Here is a 23665-nt window from a genome sequence, read left to right on the forward strand (position 1 = left end):
TAAGATTATTATAAATGTGAAAAAAAACATGCTTTTTTGCAATATTTTGTAATATATTGTCTCGTCAACAAACGCTTGTCATATTTGAAGAATCAGCAAGGCTAAAGAAAACAAAAAATTAATAACTCACCCTTTTCATTGATAATTCTCCTGTCACTCGTTCTGATGATCTGTTAATTGCATCTGTTAGCTGCTACTCAATCTCTCATGCTCATCTTCTGATCCCTCGATGTTACCTGCTCCCTCGATGCTACCTGATTCCTTAATGTTGTCTGGTCTCTCAATGCTACCTGATCCCTCGAAGCTGCCTGATCCCTCAATGTTATGCTTTTTGCAAATATTTATTTCCAGAATTGATGACACTATCAAAAACAAAATAACAATTAAAAATTAATCTAGAAAATTCCTTTCCCTCCTGTAATCTCTTTATCTGTAGCCATATCTTTATTTCACCTTCATTCAGGTTTTGCATTACACACTTACTATAATTCATTTCCTTTATTTTTGCCATTATCATGTATCAAACTTTTGAAGAATAATGTCATAGTAGGTCTTCAAGCTTGAATCTAACAAGTGTTTGATGAAAAGTAGCAAACTTGTCCTATTCAAGGGATCCTGACATTATTGATGACAAAATAACAATTAATCATCAAATTATAAAGTTTTTTCCTTACTCTAATTCTTTGGGCATTAGTTACCTTTTTTCTAAGGAATACGGCCACAGAAGACAAATCTCTTCTTGCAAAGTCACATACGTTTCAGTTCAGCAACCTTCAAATTTTGCAGCATTATTATAATCTGCCATCTCGCTTCCCATCAAGTCTCATCTCACATATCAAACTTTCAAGGAATGACAACAAGCTTTCGAGTTTAAATCTAACAGTTGCTAAATGAAGGGTGGCAAGTTGTTCTCGTTCAGCTACGATATTATTAACGATAAAATGGCGGTTAATAAAAAGCCCGGGAAATGTCTTCCTTCTCCCGCCTTTCACCACTCTTCCCGCTAAAAAGAAATATTGGTTATCTTTCCTTTGAAGAATGTAACCATGGAAAGTCTTCAAACCGAGCTCTCACATTCATTTGAGAACGAATTCTTTCTCGCAAAGTCACCGATCACGCAATTTCGCACCGATATTTTCATTTTTCACGATATTTTCCGCACGACAACGCGCAAGCACTATTCGAACTCCACCGCAAAACTAGCCAGTCATCACGAGCTACAGTGGCGCCATTTGGCGCGCTTCGAATTTTGCATTACGCAGCACAACTCTCTTTCGCCTCAAATATTGAAGAAATAAACAAAACTAAATAGCAACAGACTCGCGATCATAAATCTAACACTTGCCATTAAAAGAGCGAATCCTTTTCGTTAGAAATCATCCATTGTTTAATTTGTACCGATCTCATTTCCGCATTATTTCTTGCGCGACGACGCAAATCGTGTATACTTATTTAGACTCGTCCGCAAAGTACGCCATATTGAGCAATTCAGGTACAGCTCGGCGCACTACAATTTCTATATTACGCAGCGCAAGTTCTCTTTCCAATCTTAAATCTAATATTTACCTAATGAAGAGAGGCGAATCCTTTCTCGTTAGAAGTCGTTCATTGTTTAATTCATATTAATAATCTCACATTTTTCGTCATTTTCGTCCGACATCAAGTGATACACACTCTCTTCGAAATCTCTTCCGGAAATACGACTTTCAGTTGTGCCAACTGCGTTTCGCCAAAGTATTTAGAATGAAATTACACATGTGATTGGTTTTTACCTTTGAATCCACCAATCACATTCGACTGCTACTTAGCCGCTCAGTGAGCGCTTGTAGTACTGGATGTCCTGGATGCACCCAATAGGAATTTTTCATAAAAGGACCTTTTTATGAAATACATATGAATTAGCCTCATGGATATTTAGCATTTGATTGGTTCCTCATCTTGACGACTTTCAGAGTCACTTAGTTTTAAAAGTGCAAACGTTTTTTAAATATTCATGAATAATTTGATAACAGTACATTAGTTATTGTGGCGGTTTTAAAGTTGCTTTAAAGGTAAAGAATTTTTCAATAGCTTAAATAATTTGAATGTAATTCAATTCAAGTATTTTAAATGTGACGTTAGACAACTATTATACAAATTTGTGATTTTAACCTAAAAATAACCTAAAAAAAGTCATCCTAAAGCCAATTTTTTACAGCGTTTTGCATAAACAGATAATTATATGTTAATTTTCTACAATAGAAATTAACGTTATTAACATTATTATTCTCAAAATATTCTGTTATTTATAAATTATCGTTTTATTAGATGGAGCCCATGACTCTAGGATCACCTTTGAGTAGTCCTATCCAAAGTCCTGGTAGTCCAGGAAGCTCTTCAGCTTATTTACCTAGTTTTCTCTTGGGTGACACTAATACTGTAAGAATATAATCTTTTTTAGATTTGAAAATGTGCAATATTGTATTGTTAACATTCTCTTCACTTTTAGCCACCAAAAGGCATTGTAATAAACTCTCAAGATAATCCACGTCATTTGAACATCACCAATACAAGTCTGATGTCACCAATTTCTTATGGAACTCCAGATTATCGGTCTAATCGTCAAAAGGCAGTATTTGGAAACACTACGACTCCTAGCACACCACAAATGAGCACAAAGAATCACGCAGGTGGACCTCCAACGCGTGGGTTATTTGATACTCTAGAAATCTCTCAAGTGTCATCACCATATACATCAATTACAAATCCGCCTATGACTCCTGTATCTACAAATCAATCCAAGCTTATGATGAGTGCTGTAAACACCTCGCTGTTGTTTCCGGACAGTTCGATAAACTTGAACACAAGCGAATCTCAAGGCTTGCTGCAATGGGTAACTGTTTTCGGCTTCTTACCCACTGATGTGAATGTCGTTCTATCTCATATCTCCAGCAGAGTTCGCATAGTAGATAAACACCAGCCTCCACAGCCTCAGAGCAATTGGATACATTTAAAGTGCGCGTCAGAACAAGAAGCACAAAGAGCTCTTGCATGCAATGGTAGTATCGTTTCTGGTTCGATTATGATTGGTGTTATACCGTGTACAGATGAGGGGGTTGTGTTAGGCTCAGATAAAGAGAATCGCTCTAAATTAAATGGTAGCATGAGATCGCTCTCGTCAATTGCCAGGACAAGTCAATCCCCATTTAATGTATCACCCATATCGAAACGACGAAAAATAAGATCGCTGGCAGCGGGTTACAATCAACATTTTAGTCCACAAACCGCGCAATTACCAGAAAATGTTCCACAAAAAGCGACCGGTTTGGTTTCAAAAGCAATGGAATATGTATTTGGTTGGTAGCTATTTTACTGATTAATACGTTGAATGTTACATTGTTTGAGCATGAATATGTAGTATAAAAAAGAAATTAAAAAAGAAATGCTAAAATCATTCAATATTATTTCTTGATACTTTGTAAGGTGTCTGTAGACATTATTACTTTTTTTGAAATACATTAATACAATATTTTATGACATGTTACATTTGTACGCATCTTTACAATTGCACAGAATGGCTAAAAGTCAAAGACATACATGTGTACCAATGTGAAACTAAATGTCTTCTCGTGAATGTTATATATATATATAAACAAATAATGTTATTAATTGTGTACAAAATTTGAAAATATCTACTCTTCCTATATTAATAGTAAATTTCAGGAAATAAATCAGAAATATTATAATAAGTCTCTTATATTTCTTACATCAATATATTATAACAATATGTTATTACAATTTTTATTATAATATTATGTTAATTACGTTAATATCTACCCTCTAAATTGTGATATATAAGATTAAAATTTAGACCTAATTTCCTAATACACAAACAGCAATCTGCACTCAATTACATTTTGGAATAAATTTCATATTTTTTATAAATAAAATTAAGATACAATTCCAGTCTTTTTTGTCTACAAAAATTATTTTGGATTTTCGATTGTAGCACTGCCTAAATCAGTCATCTTAGGATATTTCACCTTTTTCTTGTCTAATTCATCTTGTGCCCATAGTATCATCTTCAGCAGATTATTCAATCGTGGACTAGTCGATTCTCTATGCTCCATCTTCAATATAGCAGCGTTTAACTCGCTTGCAATCTGCAATAGTATAAAAATTGAAAATTGGGAAATTAATTTAACAAAATAAAAATTATTACTCACTTTTTGTCTGTGTGTCGGGTGCAAAAGATCACTGAAGGGACTCTTGTGTGGTTCATCAAAAGCCAACAGTGCCAAGGTACGTTCTAGTTCGCATAGTATATTATCATCGGATTCTCCAGCTTCACTCAGTTGATCTTGTGCGAACTGGAGCGCTTCCTCGACTCTACCTGTGCGTATCAATTCAATCAGGTGTAACTGTTGCAAATGGAAGTACAGATATCTGTCGTTGTCCAATAATTCGGGATGCAACTGATTCACCAAGTCTGTAGCTTCCTGAATACGACCATTCTGTATAGCATCCCGAATACGAATCCTATCATCTAGAGAACTCAACTCTACTGTTGGACCTACTCCTGCCTCCTGTTGAAACTTCTCAGCAGCTTCCTTAAATCCTTCTGTATAATAAAACATTTAATTATTTAGACATTTCCCTTAAGAAAACAAATAAACTGAATGACTGAAGCTAGAATTAATCACCTGTCACCAAATAATTCATGATCAGGTTATTCATTGACGTTTTTTGCATGTAGGAGTTCTCCTCCAATTTTGCCACCCACTTATCCTTGGATGAAGGTACGCGATCCGCTTCTTCCTCAAAGCTCATTGTGGAGTATTCAGCTTTACGATTTCCACAATTACAAATATTTATAGCATTATCCAAATTCGTTGAAAGATTTCGAAGCTGCTCTGAAGTGTAACAGCTGATCAGTTCGCAACACGGAAGCACAATCAAAACAAGAAGAATTGTCACTGCCTAGGAACAATTCTCAAGAGAGCCTTAGGTTACTGAAGTAAAGAGAAATAAAAGTCAATGTAACGGCGAAAAAAATATTTTAAATAATCGGTTGGTATTTAACAGACGAATAAGAATGTAACAGTGCGCGTTTCTAAATCTCAGCAGGTAAAGGTAAGCAGAATTTCAGTAGTATGAACGAATCGACTATAGAATAGATATACGTAAAACCGACCAATCATATTTGAGTATTAAATTGAAACTCTCTAGAATGCTTGCGTTTGATTAGTATGTATAACCTAGTTACGATTGTGTACGCGGACCTATTGCAAGAAAATGAATGAGGAGAAATAATTATGCTAATAATCATGCTGTCTAAACATATCAATGCAAAATCGATCCAAGGTAACAAACTGTTCATTTTGTTGAAAAATATACATTTCCCTCGTCTATATCATTGTCTACAATTCTAACAATAAAAAATACTTTCAAAATTTTCTGTTGCGCATGCATCGCACACATTAGATAAGAAAAAAGACTCGATTGAGGATTATATAGTGACAAATGCATTATATCTTTTTAGTATTTCATAAGCGTACTATTATATTTGAGTTGCTCAAGTTTTTATCATATATTTATTTATTTCTTTTTTGTTAGCGAGAAAAAAGTTAATGGACGGTTACCTTCAAATGGACAGTTACCTTCGAATGGACAGTTATCTTCAAGTGATTATTAAGTGTAGCAAGCTGCCGCTAGATGACATGTGGTGTCTATAACTAACCTCAGCTCAAATAGTTGTCAAATGTTGACAAGAGAACAATATGTTTTTATTGGGACATCCAGCCCACGCAGAATTCATTTTGAGTTTATCTACATCTGATGATCTGTTCATTTCCTGCCGTCACGTTATGATTGCTAATTTCGCTGGATTTCTACCAGAATTTCGTCAACAACTTGGAAAACGGTAAGTCCTTTCTGCCAATTTTGTCGGATTTTTTTATTGATAGCCTCCAACAGATGTGATCTCATGAAATCTGCTTTTAACAAACTCGGTTATCTGGGAATAATGTCTGATGCGAAATAACGACATAGCTAGAAAATTTATTTTTCTATTCAGTCTCACTGGCAAGATTTTAGTAGAATTTTTCTAGAAATTGAAAATGCAATATATATATATATATATATATAGAGATATTTTATTTAGGAAATAGTGATATACTTCGTTGCAAAAACTAATACAAATGCGCACGAATTTGCATTCCGGCAAGGCCAATAAAAATTGCATTTGCATCGAAATAACGTCGGCGTGTCCTCGATGACGCAAGGACCCATGCCGTTTGCCGTTTTCATGAATGAAACTGCTCCTGTTTCATATCAACAGGCGTCCTTTAGTACGCAGCGGGAACATCGATCCGTTCCTTCGGGACCACCCCTCTTCCACGAACTCGTTACATTTTACGTTGTGCAGGGTCGTAGCGAGAATGCCAGGTCGATTGTTAAAACACTCAATCACACATCTAATTCGCAAATGTATCAACTAATTTTACAACTGAGCTCATATATAAATTAAAAGCATCATACTATTATCTATCTCCTTAATGACTGAATACTATTGTACTTATGTTACTTTAACGATTATTTGAAAAAATAATTATATAATTCTCTATTGTAATATACGAGTTCAAGAGTTGCGTAATATTATATCTCTTTCCGTTTTTGCAACACAATCGTTCGAAATTCTTTCCACAAGAGATGTACGCGATATTTCTACTTTAGTTAAATATCTACAACATTAATCCAGCATTTATGTTAGAATTATATATGCATTTTATTTTATTTTTTATTTCTTCAGCAATTTATCATTTCATAAAAGTGGAAGCATTGTTTATAACTTTTGCGTTTCGTGCATTTATCGTAATCTATGGAAACGTGACAGTATCTACTTTTAATGCTACGTTCGAGCAGGTTGAACGAGTGTCATAAAATAACTTACACGTGTCGTCCGGCTTATGACACCCCGTCGACATCAACAAGCGCTCTTTTAATCTGCTCATAGATAACGCGAACAAATAGATCTCTCGAGGCGGTATGAGATGCGGGTCGTGTGACGTCACTGTATTCTCACCCCTCCCTCTAAAAGGGGCGAGCAAGGGTTGAGAGAGGGATGAGGGCGACCGTTCGCCCCTCCATCGTTGTTCTCTCTTTAGCCGACCGTGCCACGGGGATTCGCCACTTCGCAAACTGAAAGACTGACGTCAATGGGAGCCGGCCTACGGGGGGAGACAACGCGCGATACTCGACAAGGACTTACGCGATTTTACGAAACCCTCGCCGATTACTCGGGCCAAGCCTGGATCGACCAGCGAAAATCTAGCGAAAAGCTCCGCTTTTCCCAATGGCAAAGGCGTTGGTGTGGTGTAAATTGGAAACTTGGCCAATATCGCGTGCTATTTTCTTTTTTCCATCGGACTTTAGCACTTGACGTCAGTCAAGTTTACGAAAGTCGATCTTGTGTGTCGGCCAGACACGAGAACGAGGGCGATGTAAGTGATAAAAATGAGGATGAGGAGAGATTTTTGCGTAGAAAAAAAACTTGACAGAAAATAAATGTCACTGAGAGAGAGAAATTTAAGGGTGAAAGAATTACAAGGAGCATTTATATATTCATTAGTTTTTTTATATGTTTAACTATTTAGCATCTGTGCATAAACGCTTACATATTTATGAGAGGACGTATTTATAAAGTTTTCTATATATTTTTTTATAATCTCTGAAATACTGCACTATTTTAATATGTATTTTTTTATACTCTATTAATATTCTTGTGCACGCGGTCAATTTGCATTAAATCAATCCTTTTCCATTGACAATATTTTCCACACCGTCAGTTTGTTTACGTTTCCAACTTATGAACGGTAGCGTATCGCGAATATAATCAGTTGCTATTTCCAGCTGAAAGAAGAAGAGCGAACCGATGTGAATGCGAAAGTAACGTTGCTCGTAAATCATCGCCCGAGCAGATGGTAGCGATAAGATTCTCGAGGCGCATTATTTATACACGAGAGACAAAGAGAAAGAAAGACAGAGAGAGAAAATTCATTAATGTTTTCAGATTAAGGTTGCTACGCGAGTACATTTAGTAATAATATAGTGTAAATGGCGAGAGACGCGAAAAATATGGAATCTCATCTTTAAAGGCATCAAATTTAATTAATTTTCGAGAGAAAAATATATTGCGAACTTTCTCTGAATGAATAATAAATTTAATCAATTTTTCATAATGAAAAATTTAATTAACATTTATTTTGTTAGTTGATATTATTGTTCAATATTTAAAACTGAAATATAATTTGTAATTTTTAAATTAAGATATCCTTTTTCTATATTATTTTTATTCTTGTTTCACAATCGCTTTCACATTATTTTCTCAATCTATTCACAAAGATTTAAATCTAATTATGCATTGAAACTATCTAGACACAATCGTACCTTACGAGAAATAATGTAACAATGATAAAAAATATACGACTATTTGATATACAAGGCGCTTTAGCATTAACTTTGAGTCATCTCCGTTGATTGGAGCTTCTCTATTAAGGGATAGATTTTCTTAATTTGCTTCCGAGATAATATTCTCTCGCTTAATTACATTCCATCGAAAGGGAAGAAATTGGAGAGAACACGTGTATTAATTTATCGCGATTGTAACACCGCAGATGCGGACTTCCGTAATTTACCGGAAGCGCCGACTGCACCTGTCCTCCTCGTGTTGTGTACGCATACTAACTAATTTGCGCAAGCGTGCTGCAGCAGCTTGCAACGACGACGACGACGACGACGACGACGACGACGACGCTAACGAAAATAGGTCAATTACTGCGCGAGGGCGGATGCACCGAGAGAAGTGTCGCAACCATCCTCGCGCCGAAGGAGCGAAGTAAAGAACAAGTCAGCCGGCATACGGCTGGCCCGATAAAACGGCGCGACCACTCGTTACGTAGACGAGCCCATATTCCGATCGTCGTCATTTCGAGATTGCTCGGGGAAATCGGTATAATCGTGCACACTTACATGCTCGGAGATACGGCTGGAAATAGTCGCCGGTCATTTGTATTCATCGTGCCTGTCGTTCGCGTCGATGACGATCGATGGCCCGCAATAAATTGCGACCAGCGAGTTCGAGAACGGAGGCGATTTTAATTTTAACGCCCGGCCGTCTTTTTCGTCGCGTTTTACTAATTAATTCGTTTTTATATTTGGTTTATTTTCATCGCCTCGTATTACTGTTCGATATCAGCTGTCAGAAACAAAACGTAAAGCTCGTTTGGACTTTCTATAATTCATGGTAGATTTCGGGGTGGTGTGTCGTATGTATTTTCGTATGTCATACACAGACGATTGATTCGAGGAATACGAAAGAGCCACAGGGGACTAGAAATAGAATTTCGTTCCTAAATTTGTCCCGTACATGGATCGTTCGACGCGGGTGGACTTGTTTCGCTTGCAAGAATAAACTAGGCGTTAAAATAATATTTCTTCAAGATAAACATTATTATTTGGCACATGTGCGAAAATAGTTCGCGCGTCTATAGCCACCGCTGTCAACTTACGTTTCACCCGTCAAGGAGGTCCCTTCACAGCTATACGAGTGCTCGTCCGTTGATGTTATCGGACGTGATATTACTTTAAGTGCAGCGACGCCACCCCCAGGAGTCTTTCAAGAATCCCCTCCTATTCGAAGACTATTTTTCCACCGGGGATTCCTAAACCATACTCACGTAGCGACTCTTCGCGAGAATGACAGACATTCGCTTAGTTTCGAAATCATCCGAAGATAGTGCTCTGCAGGTGAAGCTAGTAGAAATAAAAATGTCGAAACCTCTCACAAACCACGGAAGAGAATTTCGTATTTTGTTATTTCAGTAAAACCTCGACAAATTATACATTGCAAACTTTACGAGAGTAAAAAGTAAAAAAACCTCTTAACAATGGATTATTGGAATCATCCTACTTTCATAGTTATTGTTGTCGCATTTGCGTCATAAAAACCATTACTCGACGCTACAATGCGGAGGATGTCGAGCTTCGGTTTGGACGGAAAAAAGTATACCCTCCGAACCGCCGGTACTCTGCGATTCTAGATACGTACGAGGGGAGGGAAGGGAGTGGAAAACTCGCGCGTAGGCGTAACGTCCTCGCGTAGGCGTGCGGCCTGTTGCGGGGGCTAAAGCTAGGTGATTGGGGATGAATTCAGAACGAGGGGCGTATGAAGGCCAGAGAGAAACTCTTCTCCTTTTGGCCTTCGAGAAGTACGACGCTGAAATCTACGCTGACTCCGTCGCGAGATCGTATTTATTGTTGAATTTTTCAGCCTAAAGCCGCATATATCAAAGGATATACATATAATTTGTTTTTTTTTAACGCGGTAGAATACAATTTATTTAAGTCCTAAGAACCTGAGACGTTAACATAATCCTAACATTAAAAAATTCAAGCAAGAGAGATTATTGAATTGTTTTTTTCATCCATAATTATATTTGTATATAAATTATATTTATAATTCGTAGATAGAAATTTAAAAAGAATCGTAATAAATAATAAATATTGGAATATACAATATAGTAACGAAGACCAATACGAATCAGAGCGCACATGTTAGAGAAATTCGATAATTTTAACGCAAATATTATTTTTTCTTTTAATTTAATCCTATTTTTTGTATACTCTTTGTATTTTTTAGTCTTGTATTTTTGCATGTTTTATTTTATTTTTTAAAAAGAATCTAGAATAAACGTGGAAACGTTGCTGTTTTGCGCATAGGCTGTTTGAGTTTCTATTGAAGTTTTACACTCACTCCATCACGTACGCTCACTTTTATAGTCCAGTGCTTTTAATAGCCGTGCCAATTTCACCTCTTTTGTCCGAATTTATTGGAACATTTATATCGTGAAAATAAGTATTTGAGAAGTGAAGATTGATTGGGAAGATAGATAGAGCGGCGCGTTCTCCGGCTGAAAATACCCGCGTCTCTACCACTCGAGTGTACTTACCGTATTCGCTGTAACGTCACCGTTTCAAATGCCAAAGAAAACTACCCCTATGACGTTTGCGTAGCGGTAACATTAAAATTAATAGTGAGCAGGTAACGTCGTCACAGCCGTCATATATGACGCAAGAGAGTTGCTATGTCGCCGGTGAAGTGCTTTAACTTACTATTAATTCTTCGGGGAGTTCAAGCTTAATGTTTTACATAAAGCATGCCAACAACAGCGGTTGTTGGCGTGCGAAACGGTTCTTTTACACTGGATTTTAACGCCAGATTAAGGACTTAAATATAAAATTATTCCCGCATAAAAAAAGCCACCTTTATAAATTCACAAGGGAATTTATAAATAAAAGCTGCGTTACGTAGATAGATTGGTGGAAGTCATAAATAATTGCACACTTCCTTCTCGATCCTGTTAGAGTGAAGGCTGCATTCTTTTCAGGAGCGAGCCAAGTGTGAATGTGTGTGTGTGTGTGTGATACAGCTGTGTTGTATTTCATTCAAGGGCTGGCTGGAGCGTGTAAACAGACCTGTGCCCTTTCACTGCGGAAAAATGCCATTACAGAAATATGATATTATACAAGGACGATTTCTGCAGACGTTCCTGCGTTATCTCATACATGAAGAACATTCTTAGCACGGAATTCAATAATGTCGCAAAAAATTCAGCATTATCTTGACCCGTTATAAATTGTTTTTATCAAAACTTTATTATTTGATACCATATGTTATTTGATATTTCGCAGACTCCGCGTCATATTGTGACTTGGAAATCGACAGCAGTGTCGCTAGACGTGAGGCAAGCCCCGTGTCGGCTTCGATAACGCCGGCTGACAGGCTTTCGACAGGAAAATAACAACATAATCCCCACGCAAACGATCCTCACGACGCCACGTAGAAGGCCAGGATTGCTCGGGAAGACGCAGTTGGGTCATTGCGTGGGCAGACGCCTCTTATATCACGACGGGATCGTGTGTGCGGGAGCGCACACACACGCATACACACACACACACACACATGCAGATAATGTCTGTGGGTGATAGAACGCAACGCGCGCGCAGCCAACGGCGTCGTAGGGTGCTCACCACCGCGAGTCGAGAGAGATGGGGAACGCTCGTTCACCAGGCGGGTGGGGGTTGGTTGATCGACCGTACCCGCTTTTCTACTCGTCCTGCCGAGCCCCGACATTCATTCCACCCCGAGCCGGCGGATCCGCTAGGACGTGTCCGTTCTCCAGTTTGTAATCAGCGGAGGGATCGAGCCAAGGATCAACGAGGAGAGAAGGCGAGAGAAGGAGACGAGTGTCCTTGCATCCAGATTGAATAACGATCCGACGATCGCCGCGTTGCTAAAGGTACGTGAACGATCGTACATGTCGCTCCGCGCGAGTTTTTGTTTCTAATTATTCCGGCCGATTGTTCGAATAAAAGCAGATTATCAGATTCGAGCAACTGGCGATGGATGTAATTGCAAACGGATGCGCGTTTGTGAGATGCGCGTTCCGTTGCTTGTTATCAAACGCGCAGTAGACCGCCCTTGGCGCATTCATACAGGTAGTTGTCCGAAATTAAATTCCATTTCGTTAAGCAATGTTAAATGTTCGAACGGTGACACAGTTTTGTCTCGGAAGATTTCGGATTGCGGGATTTAATTCAACTCTGCACTTTCACCAACTTTCTTTCGAGTAACAATGCCCTTTATTCATTTAATGTTATTAAAATTAGAGTTAATTAGGACTGAAATATTTGTCTGAAAGATACATTGAAACTTGTCAGTGCTCGCTTGTAAAATGCACTTTTAATTGCAAACTCGTCTAGCCGTGCGGCTTGCGTACGCCGATAAACGACTATAGTATTTGCAGACGCAACAAGTGTACGATTTCTAGGTCTACTATATCCGGTTTGACGTTACTACACGTCGCTCGCTTTAATTGTCAAACTTCGCCGTTTATTTCGGACAACAAATGTAGGCAAACGTCAATAGCGGAAATATATCTCAAGCGTTTAATCCACTGATCATTTAATTGAAAACGTTACTCTCGCCTCAATAATAACGAGGGCGATTAATTGCAGCGATAATTACTCCCTCTGCGCTTCGTTAGTATTATTTCAACTTTTATGTTATGTCGCCGGAGAGAAAGATTTTCAACAAATTTTAACATCCGGCGAGTGAAGCGTCGATCAGATTACACAGGATGAGATTAAATGGCATTTATTTGCGAAAAGCTCGCTGAAAAATCCGAAATGTCAAAGGTGATAATGCTTTTCAGTACCGTCTATCAAATCCGATTAAACCCTCGCGGATCTCGCGAACGCACGAATCATTTGCAATGAGAAACTACGGGGACTACAATAACCGGCGGGGGTTGTCGCAGCACTGCAAATACGCAGTTGCGCAAATACATATTCCGTACACAATTCTGAACTCTGACATTTCGCAGCACCGCCCGTTTACGCTCGCCGCGGCGTACAGCGCTCTCCCAGCATCACCGTCGGAATTCACGTAATTAAGCGAACGCGAGGTTTAACTTTCCGTCAGAGGGTTCCGCGTAATTTGCTAATGGGAAGCCAATTGAGAGCAATTAAGGCGTAACTCGATCGTGCAGCGCGCGCGGAAACTTGTTGTTCCGCATTACGGAGTTCCCAGCTCTTGTTGGTCTCGAATATAAATAAGTTGGAAAAATATTCGGTGGTATGAATTACGGTTTCAACGTTATGCAAAATCAAAGTTTCAATTTCGAAAAAATACTGTGCAATTTTACTGACGATATTGCTCGTTTCTCGTGGAATATCTCTGTACGCGGAATTCGTTTGACGCGTTTTTCCTTATGTATATAAGACTGTACGTCACGCGATAAAAAGAAGTTCGATAAAGAACTCTCTTTCAAGTTACATGTATGTGACGTAGCAGCTGTGAACTCTCGCGCCTACGTCATACGATAACGTCACAGACCGAGGAAAGTAAACCGCGTTGGATTGTGAAGTCGCGACAAGTCGTCAGCTGAAGTCTGGCGTCATACTGAGTAATTGAGCATCACCCGATTATAAAAGTCCGATGTAACCGCAATTTTTACGTAACCGCAAATACACGATACGAACGCGCGCGCCCTTATCGAGTGCCCTTACTGCCCTCGCTCAATTTTTTACGCACCCTGGAAATAGACTTCTGACATTTCGCATCATATGTGACATTTAAGTTTCTCCCACGCGCTGACCCGGCCGGCTTCGATACGCAGAAACCGCACGCGAACCAAAAAAAAAGAAGTAACATATCGCAGAACTTTTGATCCTCGAAACGATTTTTGTTGTCCGTTGGGAACGCATCGGCAATAAAAAATTCCGCAACTCTGTCGCAGATGACGTACAACTGGGCGTGGCTGTTGCTGCTGTTCTCGCTAGTCTCGATAGGCATGTGCCTGCCTACGAGCCTGATGGAGGACCTGAAGAAAGCGGATCAGGCCATGAAACCGAAATGTAAGGCTCGCTCGAAACGTAAAAAATGATCGCATTGGCGTTGAAATTATCGTAAACTGTTCGATTTATCTTTCAATTTTTTAACACCGTCGATTCGCGTCTTCTCAACACTTTTAGCAAAACGAGCGCAGGAGATGCTGATATTCGGCAATCAGCAAAGTCGACAGGCTAACAGCGCTGCCGCTGCCGAACCTCTTACGTCGAACGCGGAGAAACGTGAGTATATTCTTACGAATAAAACGCTGCTTTAGAGTCAAGATATTAAGTATGAATATAACTCTAAAACGCATCTGCGTAATTACGTGTAGGAACACTTGCTTCGTCGGGATTGGGAGGTTTAAAAGCGGCCCTCGCCGAGGATGATAAATCGTCCAAGTCGAAATCACCCAGCAATTCCGTATACGAACACGAAACATATTCGCCGTATGACAGAAATTACGAGTAAGTCCAGTTCTTGGCGTGAAAATTAATTGTTTAAAATATATTTTGTATCATATATCGATTGGAACGATGGACGAAATCAATGTTTCATATAGCTTACTACACGAATAACTCAATAACTATTGAGCTGAAACGTTTCTGCATTATTATTATTCTATTGTTGATTTGTAATAAATTTTTTAACATCTGCGCTTTGGTAATAAATCTTTTTTCTATTAGTTTTTTTATTACTGTAGAATTATTCGTCACGCTACTGTTTGATTTGCACAATTTTATATTTTAACATTTAATACTTTTAATACAAGCTGTGCAACATGTTTTCCATTAAATGGTGTTGTTTTTAAGCACTCTTTTGCGCAACGTGAAAAAATCAGAACTTGTTTACATTTCCGACAAACGAATTTTTAATTTACATTTTAATCAAATTGCTCGACTGAAAAAAAGTAGACAGATTTATTTAAAAAATCCGAAATTACTTACAACACGACCCAGTAGATAATTTTTTTCTGAATTCGATCGTTAAGATCGACGGGCAATGAGCGAAATGTTGATGTTCTAGCTACGGTAAGGTTCTTATGAACGATTTCGAGGAGGATGTGCCACGCGTCTGGGACACGCCGATGTATTACACGGGCGGGGATCGGCGCAAACGATCGGACAAGTCCACAGCAACCGCACGGTCGAGCACCACGCAGCAACCGCCGACCAGCTCGTTCCAGCCGAAACACCTACCCGGCAGCCTCCTGCCTACTCAGCAACCAGTGCAGGCTCAAGTTAAGAGGAGGTAAGTGGCCGCGTCCTACTTCTCCTAATTCCGAAATCGATAACCCGCGATGATCGATACCACCCGGGAACAACCCGTCGTCAGAAATTGCCGTGAAATGAAAACCGCGATAGGCGAGGACAGCAGAAACGAGTTCCCGCAATGATTTTATTGCATTCATCTCGCCCCGCGCCTTTTAAAATCACATTTATATAATCAAAAAGAAAAATTGCGAAACGTCATTTATTCAGAACTCGATCTGCGAGAAGATTGGCTTCGAAGCAGCCAATATTAGATCATCGTCGATGATGAAACATCGGAGGAATCGAGGGCGCGCAATAAATATCATAGTGACTCCGTGATATTTCATCTCTTTCGTTTAATATTTTAAATTGCAATATGCGCTCGAGCGTTCTTAATATCGCGAGACTGCGATATTAAGTTTGATTCAGCGGGTGCAACGGGGACTCTTACGTAAAGAGTGGATCGGGTCGGCGCGTGGGTGGCTCGCCCTTTCCACCCTTTCCGCCTACCAGGCATCTCTCTTTTCCTCCGCCGTTTCTTCTGAATGGGGATGAGAGGGCTCGCGAGGGCGTTGCCCTCAGGCGCAGGGACGGCGGCGGTCGACTTGACGACCGAAGTCGTATCGAACCACTTGCACAGAAAGGCTGTCGTCACCGAAAATCATATCGATAGCGTATGTTCGATAGGCGTAGCCGAACGAAACTTTCGCACTAAGGCGTTGATGTCACCTTCGCGAACCGATCGATGTCTCGATATTCGCTTGCTGAAGCGAATCGTCGAGTGCAGTAAATAGCAAGGAACGGAAACGATCTGACGCTAGTAGAATATGCGATTTAATTGATAAGCTTATTATATCCTTGACACATTTTTACAATGCGATTTCACGACAACGCGACATTCCGTTTGACGATCGTGCGTCGCGAGATAAAAATACACTCCCTCGGAAAATGCAGCGTGGATTTATCGGGAGCCGAATCTAATTTCAGGAAATCGCGTGAACACACGAGCGCTCGATATCGGACCCGTAAGAGCCGCCGCTTCGCACGGAATTGCCTAAGGCCGATGTTTAAAATTAAACACGCGGGAGGGGAACTTTCATCGAGCGGACATTATTATCGCTTCGAAGTCGGCCGTCGCCACATCGCGGCGGCCCGTTTTATTTTTACGCGAAAAATTCTACAAGAATGCATCGCCTGACCGGCCGCAAAATGTCACGGGTCACCCGAGCGGGAGAGGCGACGGGGCGATTAATTTTTCCTCGATGAAACTCTTATAACTCCAAGAGCGCACGCTGCGCTCCCATTATGCTAAACGCGATTACATAACGCATTATCCTTGCATCGGCCGGCGCCCGTGATAATGGAAGCACTCGGAAGCCGGTAAAAGCGTTTTGAATATATTTTCATGAAGAAAGCACGCGTTACATGCGACGCTGTTGGAAATTGTGTCTAAACATCTTGCCCTTTTATCGGGCCTCGTATAAATTTCGCTCAACAATTAACAATCCTCGCATCAATTCGTTTAATCAATACTTGCGTTATAATTTACCGCTCACTCTCATTATCGTATTAAATTTAGTTAAAATTCCGAGAAATTCGCTTGGAGTGAGTTTAATTAAAGACTACGTTGTTTAATAATTTATAACTCGCGCGCGCGGAGCTTTTCACTTTCAGTTCCTCGTGATCCGAGAAAAGAGGAGAGTCCCAAATTGAAACCTAAAGTAGAACTAGAATTAAGGTCAGAGATTTCAGCGCAGCCTTTACACAATTAGAATCCCGCTCTGGATAGAATAAAGTCGTTATTGTTCTCGCGATTTAACGACCCGCGTCCTCGCGTCCCCGCCTCTCGGCCCCCGCATCCTCGCAGAGGATGATAATTCTAGCGTAAAGCGAAAGCACAGGGATGGTGTTAAGCGGACGCTGTATCCGCCTCTGTGCATCGTGTTCACACAGACGTGGCCGCGTACTTACACCGAGAAGAATTTGGTGCAGTGCACAAATCGCTCGATACGCGTGACGTAGACGGTGGTGGTGGTGGTCGTGTATCCGCCGGAGCGGGCCCACGAAAAGCTGAATGGAGCCGGAAAAGCGGAAACTAGGTCAGAGCTTGATTGTTTGGCGTATCTCCAACCAATCAGCTGACGAGCGGCGCTCGGCGAGTTTATCGACGATATTTCCGGCAGCGGCGCAAGCCTCCGCCGTTGACGCATTATAATCCGTTGATTAAACAACAGTCCCGCGCTCGTTCGAGGATTTGAATGAAAATGTTCCATCGAATGCGAATCAATAAGCAGAACATCGACACAACAAAATAAATTGGAACAGTTCTAAATAACACTTCAAAAAATTAATTCCGAAGAGATAAAACTCTTCAATTCTTGTTATATAACATACTTGAGAATTGTGTTATTTCTTTCAAACTTTTCTTTGTGATAAACATTCTGTAACTTAAATGAAAGTATTCAAAGAGAAGAGAATTATTATAATACATTTTAAACTAAAATTATTATAATACATTTTAAACTTCTCCAGTTTACGAAGTTTACAATTAAATGTTAAATATAATTCATTATTTATAACAAAAATTCCAAGAGAGCCACTGTTTGCGCGTCGCAGTAGAAAGATCAAGCGTATAGTCAGCCCGGCGGATCGGCTGGCGTTATCGGCGTCCGTGTGAATACGGACTCTTACTACGTGCTGATAAATGACCGAAAAGTTGAATGAAAGTATCCTACAAACTTTTCGCCAATCGATCAACTGATAACATTAATAATCTCTCGTGGGCGAAACGTCGACGATTCTATTGCTGCATGCGTAATATCAGATGTGTAGGACGACGCTTCGTCAATTGACAGCAGGGGACAATCATGTTTTGCGATTCGAGGAGCGTATTGTGCCCGCGGTATTGTCCGCGTATTCGTTATTGTACTCGGGCACGAGTTTCGATACAGCTATCGCGAGGCTTGTGTACACAAAGAGGACAGTTCGCGGCAGCGAGATAAAGCCGCTCGTGCCGCGGAACAATGTCGCGCCGCGATATAGGAACATGTCGTCGGCGATTGTCGCCGGTCGCTTTACGTCACGGATAAGCATCGATCAATCTTAGAATGTAGACATCGCGCGAACAGCGGGAATAATGAATTCACGAGCGATTCCGAAACGAGATTGTGAGGCATCGATTTCTCGTCGAGCGTCGACGAGCATCAGCGGGGAAACGATAGCAATTTTTGTAGTCGCGCGATTAAATCGTCGTTCCTCCGTGACATATTTAGCATTATCGCGACATACGATCTGCGGATGAAATATTGAATTGTTGTACGAAAAAAAACCTATAAATTTTTAGTATTGCATTAGATTACATATACTCTTGACATTTTTTCTTGTTTTTTTATTTTGGGCTGCGACATTGTTAGCAATAAAAGCATTTTATTTAAATTTTCAGCATTCCGTTTTACCAGGAATTGCGATACAAGCGAGAACTGCCCTTAGACATCGATCCCGAGGATGTACTCGCTTTGCTATCATTATTGGAGAACGAGCGGCGCAATGGGTAACGATTTTTTTTTTTTTCAAACACTTCATGCTTTCTATTAATAGAATACTTGATGCTGATTCTATTTTTACGCGATAAACAGGAACTGGCACAAGTACGCTACCGAGGAGTACGAGAATATGGTAGATGACAGCGGTTACCTGGATGAGGAAAACGGTAGAAACGGTTTGTTTTGACGATTTACATCAAAATAAAAATAGATGGATATAAACATCTTAACTCTTTCTTATTAAAAATATAAAATAAGTTTTTGCTTTACTTTTAGTTTTTCCATGGCTAGACGCACCGGTCTATCCCTCGCGGCACTACGACACGTTGTCACCCTCCGACATCGGAATAGTCCGCACCCACCCGCCCAGCTATTACGAGCAGTACGGAAACCAGCTGGATCAGCAATACGGAAGCGCCGCACAATACGGTAACTCGCAGTACGACTTTGTTTATCCTCAACGTGCCTACTACCCTCAGGAAAAAAGGTTTATGGTGGCTAAAAAGCGAGCGCAGGTGAGTTAAATACGATCTTTCAGTAAATTCCAAGGAAAAGTTAATGTAAATAAAAGCAAATTAAAATCGGAAACTGTAAAATATAAAAAAACATCTTTTTATTTCCAGAGCTATGATCCTTTCTCCGCTGCTGAACTGCAACTGAGCTCGCAACCGCGAAGTTATCAGTACCCTCATCGCCTGATCTATTAAATAATTCACGACGTGAAGCTGGCTAGAGGTACGCGAGGAAATGAGAAAAATTTCTGATGGAAAATGTATCGAAGAAAAGGAAAATCAGCGGTTGACGTTTCCAGGAGTCTGCGCTCTTTTGACGAACGACCCTCGTTGTCGCTCCTCTTCAACTATTCTCCCTTTTTCTCGCAGGAGGCAAAAAAAGCAGCAAGCGCAAAAGCGACAACACAGATTTTCTCGTTCTAAGAAACAAGGTGCTCACAGAGAGAAGCTTTCCTCGCAAGAGCCGCGCTGAAGAACCGAGAGGCGTCGATTCTTAAAAAAAAAGAAAAAAAAAACAATTTTCCTCGACCCGAACTCTCCTGTCGAAGTATCTCGGAACATATGCGAAGCGTAAAAAAATTCGTATTTCAGATACATTTTATCTCGTAACAAAAATTTCGCGGCGACGAAATCAAGTGCGATTGAGAGTTTTATTGTTCAAGAATTTTACGAAACGGTGAGCAAAACATATCAGAGTCTATGACTCAATCCAGAATAATTTCCTGCGCTGTTTAAATGCGTTGTTAAATTCATCGAGGAATGGATTAGTTTGGTTGAATTTTTAATTCGATAAAAAAACCACGGATAACAAATTACAAAAAGTTGAAAATTAATAGGACTCCTAATTACAAAAAGCTTCAGCGCGCTCTTGTTACTTATTCGCTTAATGGTAATGTTACAATTTTAAGCTCCTTTTGCGTGTAATACGGGCGACGCGCCCGTAATGACGCTACGACTGAATCATTAAACAATCGTAGTATCGAATCAAATTACCCTCAGGCTTGATTTCGACGACTTCGTGACTGATATAATATATATTATATATATATACATATAAAGCGATATAGTTTTGTTCATGAATTAGCATGAGACTAGACATAGGTCTATTCGTCTACTAGATAATATTAGACGGGTAAGATGAGAGAAATCGGAGAATCAGAGAAAACGAAGGCGAGATATGTTTTAATGTATATGTGTAAAAAGGAGAAAACGTAGAGAAATCGAACAAGATTTATTGCGCGAGATAAATTTTATCGTCAGTTCTATATATGTATCCACGATATGGACTAAGAAACCGCATTAGAATGTTAAAAAATGTCCCTGCAAACTTTGATGACTGCGCCAAATGCAGAGTGTCAAAAAATTACATATGTTTACATCGTTAACTGGAGAAGTACGAGCTAAACGTTAACTAACCGAACCTCGAGTCGAACCATCGTCTTGTCACTCATTGATATTCTGTACTCCATTGATGTCCGCATAGAAAAACAAGAGAACGTTCGGAAACGAATTTAGTGAGCAAATAATATACCGAAGGAGTCCTCGCGAGGTTTTCTTCGAACCAACACGGCCTTCCATATTCAACACTCCGAGGAGACTGAACATCTCTATAGAATTAATTAATATAGTTAAATTCATTACACGCGTCTGTACAAACAACACACTTGTACTTTTATTCGTCGATACAGAGTATCTCCCTTACATTAATTTGTACTTGTAATTTCTGAAGTAATAGAACTGATTTTCTTTTAGTTAAAGTTTAATTAAACGTCACACCTCCTTTCGAAACTTTTTAAATAAATATTCAATCTTTCATTAAAATATTCTTAACTCGTTTAAAACTCTGTTGAAGTTAAATAGAAAACCGGAACATTCTCAGTGAAATAGAATACTCGATTACTCGACGAAAAACCATTTGTAATTTTGTTTTGTACAATTTGTCTTATTGTTCGACGTAGTTTTAGGTTTAGCCGTAGTAACATAAGTTTCATCAGGAACATTCAGTATTCGCTATGTGCAATTAATGTTATATCAGACGGGCGGTAAATATTATTGTAAATGAGAGAGAATCAGCCAATTAGCTTTACTCTTCTCATATAATCTTGCAACAACGCACGATCAATGTTCAAAGCAAGTTTGCTGAAGGTGTGTATTTTTGTTACGTGTCGCAGAAAAGGCAGCAGCATGCCGTATATACGCATAATTTTTTCCCCACACGCGTAATTTTTCCCATTTACACACATTCTGCGTATCTTCCTGCTATTAATAATACTGTGCGCCAATGTATTGTATTACATTGTTATTATTAAGATTGAACGAGAGAACGACTCTTCTTTTTATAACGATCAGCTTCAATTATTTTTCAATCACAGATTTTAGCGATGGTTAATTTTATCTACAAAGAATTGTGAAAATTAAAAATAATATACACTGTCCAAGATGTCTAAAATAAAAATGCTGTTTATCTTCTTTTGAGGAGCATAAAATCCTTTACAAAAATTTAATTATTAATTAAATTGCACTGCAAGATTCTGTTTTTTTACTTGCAAATAGGAAATTGAAAATTAATTTTTTTTTAATTTTATATTGAAAATTTCAATTTATTTAAATTATTTAAAATATACTGAATATGAATATTTATAAATGTTGGAACGCGTAGAATGCGTGCGCAGTCGTCAAACATATGTTCGTTTTAGTTGCGCTACTTGCACTGTTTACACTTCAAATAAATATCGTAAATACTAATTTTCTTTTTTAATTAATAAAATTTAGTGTAAGATTGTATAATTAAATGCATTTATATAAAATTACATCAGTCTGATATTGATTATAATGATTATTTGTATCACATTCACGTATAGCGTGGTATCTAATAGGTTAGAATGAAATTAGGTTAAGTTAGATTGTATTAAAGCGTCTTACAACTGTTTTGTCGAAATTAATAAATATTTTCACTGCATGGATATCTAAGGCAGAACGCGTTAAACACACAATAACAGAAATTGCAATGTAAATTTTAAACTTGTGCAAAACACCCATGAAAGAAACCGGGAAGACCAGCACAATTCTTTCATCGTTTAATTATATCTGTGATTTATTTTCGTAAATCTTAATACAGAAATCAATCACATCTCCGAACGTTTACGATCTTCCGTTCCATGGGCGGATTCTGAAACAGATTTTACAATTTTACAAAAAAGAAGCTAAAACGAAACTCTGTAGATAGTCGATCCACGCTGTACGGATGAAAGAGGATGGAAAACCTGTGAGAAAGCAGCACAGCACTGACGCAAATCGAAATTTAAAGAATACCACTGATAGAACTCACTTTGACTCGGCCGCACACAAAATTGAAAATCTAAATTTGCCCAACAACGGAACCACTGTCTTTTCCTACATTTTTTTTAAAGAGTTCTCCTGCTGCGATACTACCATCCCAGATGCACAATTTTGTACTCGATATGTTGCAAATAACACGACTATTTTCCGTTTCTGAGCAATGTATAATGATCTCGAATGTAATGTGTTCAAAAAGAGTTAATTCGCGACTTTATCTGCTTCTCCTTGGAAGTCCACAAGCCACAGAAAACACTAAACGTCACAATGGCAATATCGTTTTTCTTTTCTTACAATACGAATAACGTGACAGTCTTTTTACTCTCAGATATTAGAAAAATAATTTTTAGCTAACACAAACACTTTGAAATTTACAGAGCTAATATTTGGCATTTTGATTACTCCTTTGACTGTCATTGCTACGTGAATTGATATCACAGCACCATATTGTTGCACGACAAAACTTCACTTAACGAAAGGAAAGAAACCAAATTCTATACCGAGTACAAAACTTCAAAAGCAGTTTAACTGATTTCTTAACCACATGCATGCATTTGAATTGAAGAATTGCGACGCCAATTTCTTTAGAAA

General features: G+C 39.0%; 4 protein-coding genes and 1 long non-coding RNA gene across 7 annotated transcripts in view; 3 read left to right on the forward strand and 2 right to left on the reverse strand.

Annotated features, from left to right (window-relative positions):
* LOC105672015 (uncharacterized) overlaps window positions 1–1003 on the reverse strand; it is a 177037-nt gene extending 176034 nt beyond the window's left edge. Inside the window, exons 1-2 of the mRNA XM_067358572.1 lie at window positions 484–1003; window positions 131–362 (exon numbers count right to left, since the gene is read on the reverse strand). The gene's annotated coding sequence lies outside the window, so the exon portion shown is untranslated. The remainder of the gene's footprint in view (window positions 1–130; window positions 363–483) is intronic.
* Window positions 1004–1890: 887 nt separating this feature from the next.
* Window positions 1891–3438, forward strand: Nup35 (Nucleoporin 35kDa). Its single transcript, XM_012366563.2, has 3 exons — window positions 1891–2051; window positions 2308–2418; window positions 2489–3438. The coding sequence occupies exons 2-3, from the start codon at window positions 2308–2310 to the stop codon at window positions 3341–3343; spliced, it is 966 nt and encodes a 321-aa protein (XP_012221986.2). The 5' UTR covers window positions 1891–2051; the 3' UTR covers window positions 3344–3438.
* Window positions 3439–3717: 279 nt separating this feature from the next.
* On the reverse strand, window positions 3718–5130 carry Hou (GID complex subunit 8 homolog protein Houki). Its single transcript, XM_012366693.2, has 3 exons — window positions 4683–5130; window positions 4206–4600; window positions 3718–4142 (listed from the first exon to the last, which is right to left on the reverse strand). Exons 1-3 carry the CDS (start codon window positions 4807–4809, stop codon window positions 3966–3968), a joined length of 699 nt encoding a protein of 232 aa, XP_012222116.1. The 5' UTR covers window positions 4810–5130; the 3' UTR covers window positions 3718–3965.
* Window positions 5131–5132: 2 nt separating this feature from the next.
* On the forward strand, window positions 5133–6550 carry LOC137001273 (uncharacterized). The gene is made up of 3 exons (XR_010891346.1): window positions 5133–5343; window positions 5596–5902; window positions 6143–6550. It is a non-coding gene; the product is annotated as an uncharacterized lncRNA (long non-coding RNA).
* A 5555-nt stretch (window positions 6551–12105) lies between these two features.
* On the forward strand, window positions 12106–22207 carry LOC105672027 (prohormone-2). 3 transcript variants are annotated; one of them, XM_012366689.2, is made up of 9 exons: window positions 12106–12338; window positions 14340–14457; window positions 14575–14673; window positions 14766–14898; window positions 15458–15682; window positions 19127–19234; window positions 19320–19402; window positions 19485–19741; window positions 19850–22207. In XM_012366689.2, the coding sequence occupies exons 2-9, from the start codon at window positions 14340–14342 to the stop codon at window positions 19931–19933; spliced, it is 1107 nt and encodes a 368-aa protein (XP_012222112.1). In that variant the 5' UTR covers window positions 12106–12338; the 3' UTR covers window positions 19934–22207. The 3 variants fall into 3 exon arrangements, with proteins under 3 accessions (XP_012222112.1, XP_012222115.1, XP_012222113.1); XM_012366692.2 differs by having other exon boundaries at window positions 12108–12338; window positions 19320–19393; window positions 19503–19741; XM_012366690.2 differs by having other exon boundaries at window positions 12114–12338; window positions 19503–19741.
* The last annotated feature ends 1458 nt before the right edge of the window (window positions 22208–23665 follow it).

This window comes from Linepithema humile, chromosome 1 (assembly GCF_040581485.1).
Source record: "Linepithema humile isolate Giens D197 chromosome 1, Lhum_UNIL_v1.0, whole genome shotgun sequence".
Lineage (NCBI taxonomy): Eukaryota > Metazoa > Arthropoda > Insecta > Hymenoptera > Formicidae > Linepithema > Linepithema humile.

Excerpts from the sequence above, each read along its gene's own strand:
- Hou (XM_012366693.2), bottom strand. The coding sequence starts at position 4,809 with ATGAGCTTTGAGGAAGAAGCGGATCGCGTACCTTCATCCAAGGATAAG. Across the intron at positions 4,601-4,682 it reads CATGAATTATTTGGTGACAG|AAGGATTTAAGGAAGCTGCT; the intron begins GTGATTAATTCT and ends TTTATTATACAG. Across the intron at positions 4,143-4,205 it reads ACCCGACACACAGACAAAAA|ATTGCAAGCGAGTTAAACGC; the intron begins GTGAGTAATAAT and ends ATACTATTGCAG.
- LOC105672027 (XM_012366689.2), top strand. The coding sequence starts at position 14,340 with ATGACGTACAACTGGGCGTGGCTGTTGCTGCTGTTCTCGCTAGTCTCG. Across the intron at positions 14,458-14,574 it reads TCAGGCCATGAAACCGAAAT|CAAAACGAGCGCAGGAGATG; the intron begins GTAAGGCTCGCT and ends CAACACTTTTAG. Across the intron at positions 19,742-19,849 it reads TGGCTAAAAAGCGAGCGCAG|AGCTATGATCCTTTCTCCGC; the intron begins GTGAGTTAAATA and ends TTTTATTTCCAG.
- Nup35 (XM_012366563.2), top strand. The coding sequence starts at position 2,308 with ATGGAGCCCATGACTCTAGGATCACCTTTGAGTAGTCCTATCCAAAGT. Across the intron at positions 2,419-2,488 it reads TCTTGGGTGACACTAATACT|CCACCAAAAGGCATTGTAAT; the intron begins GTAAGAATATAA and ends CTTCACTTTTAG.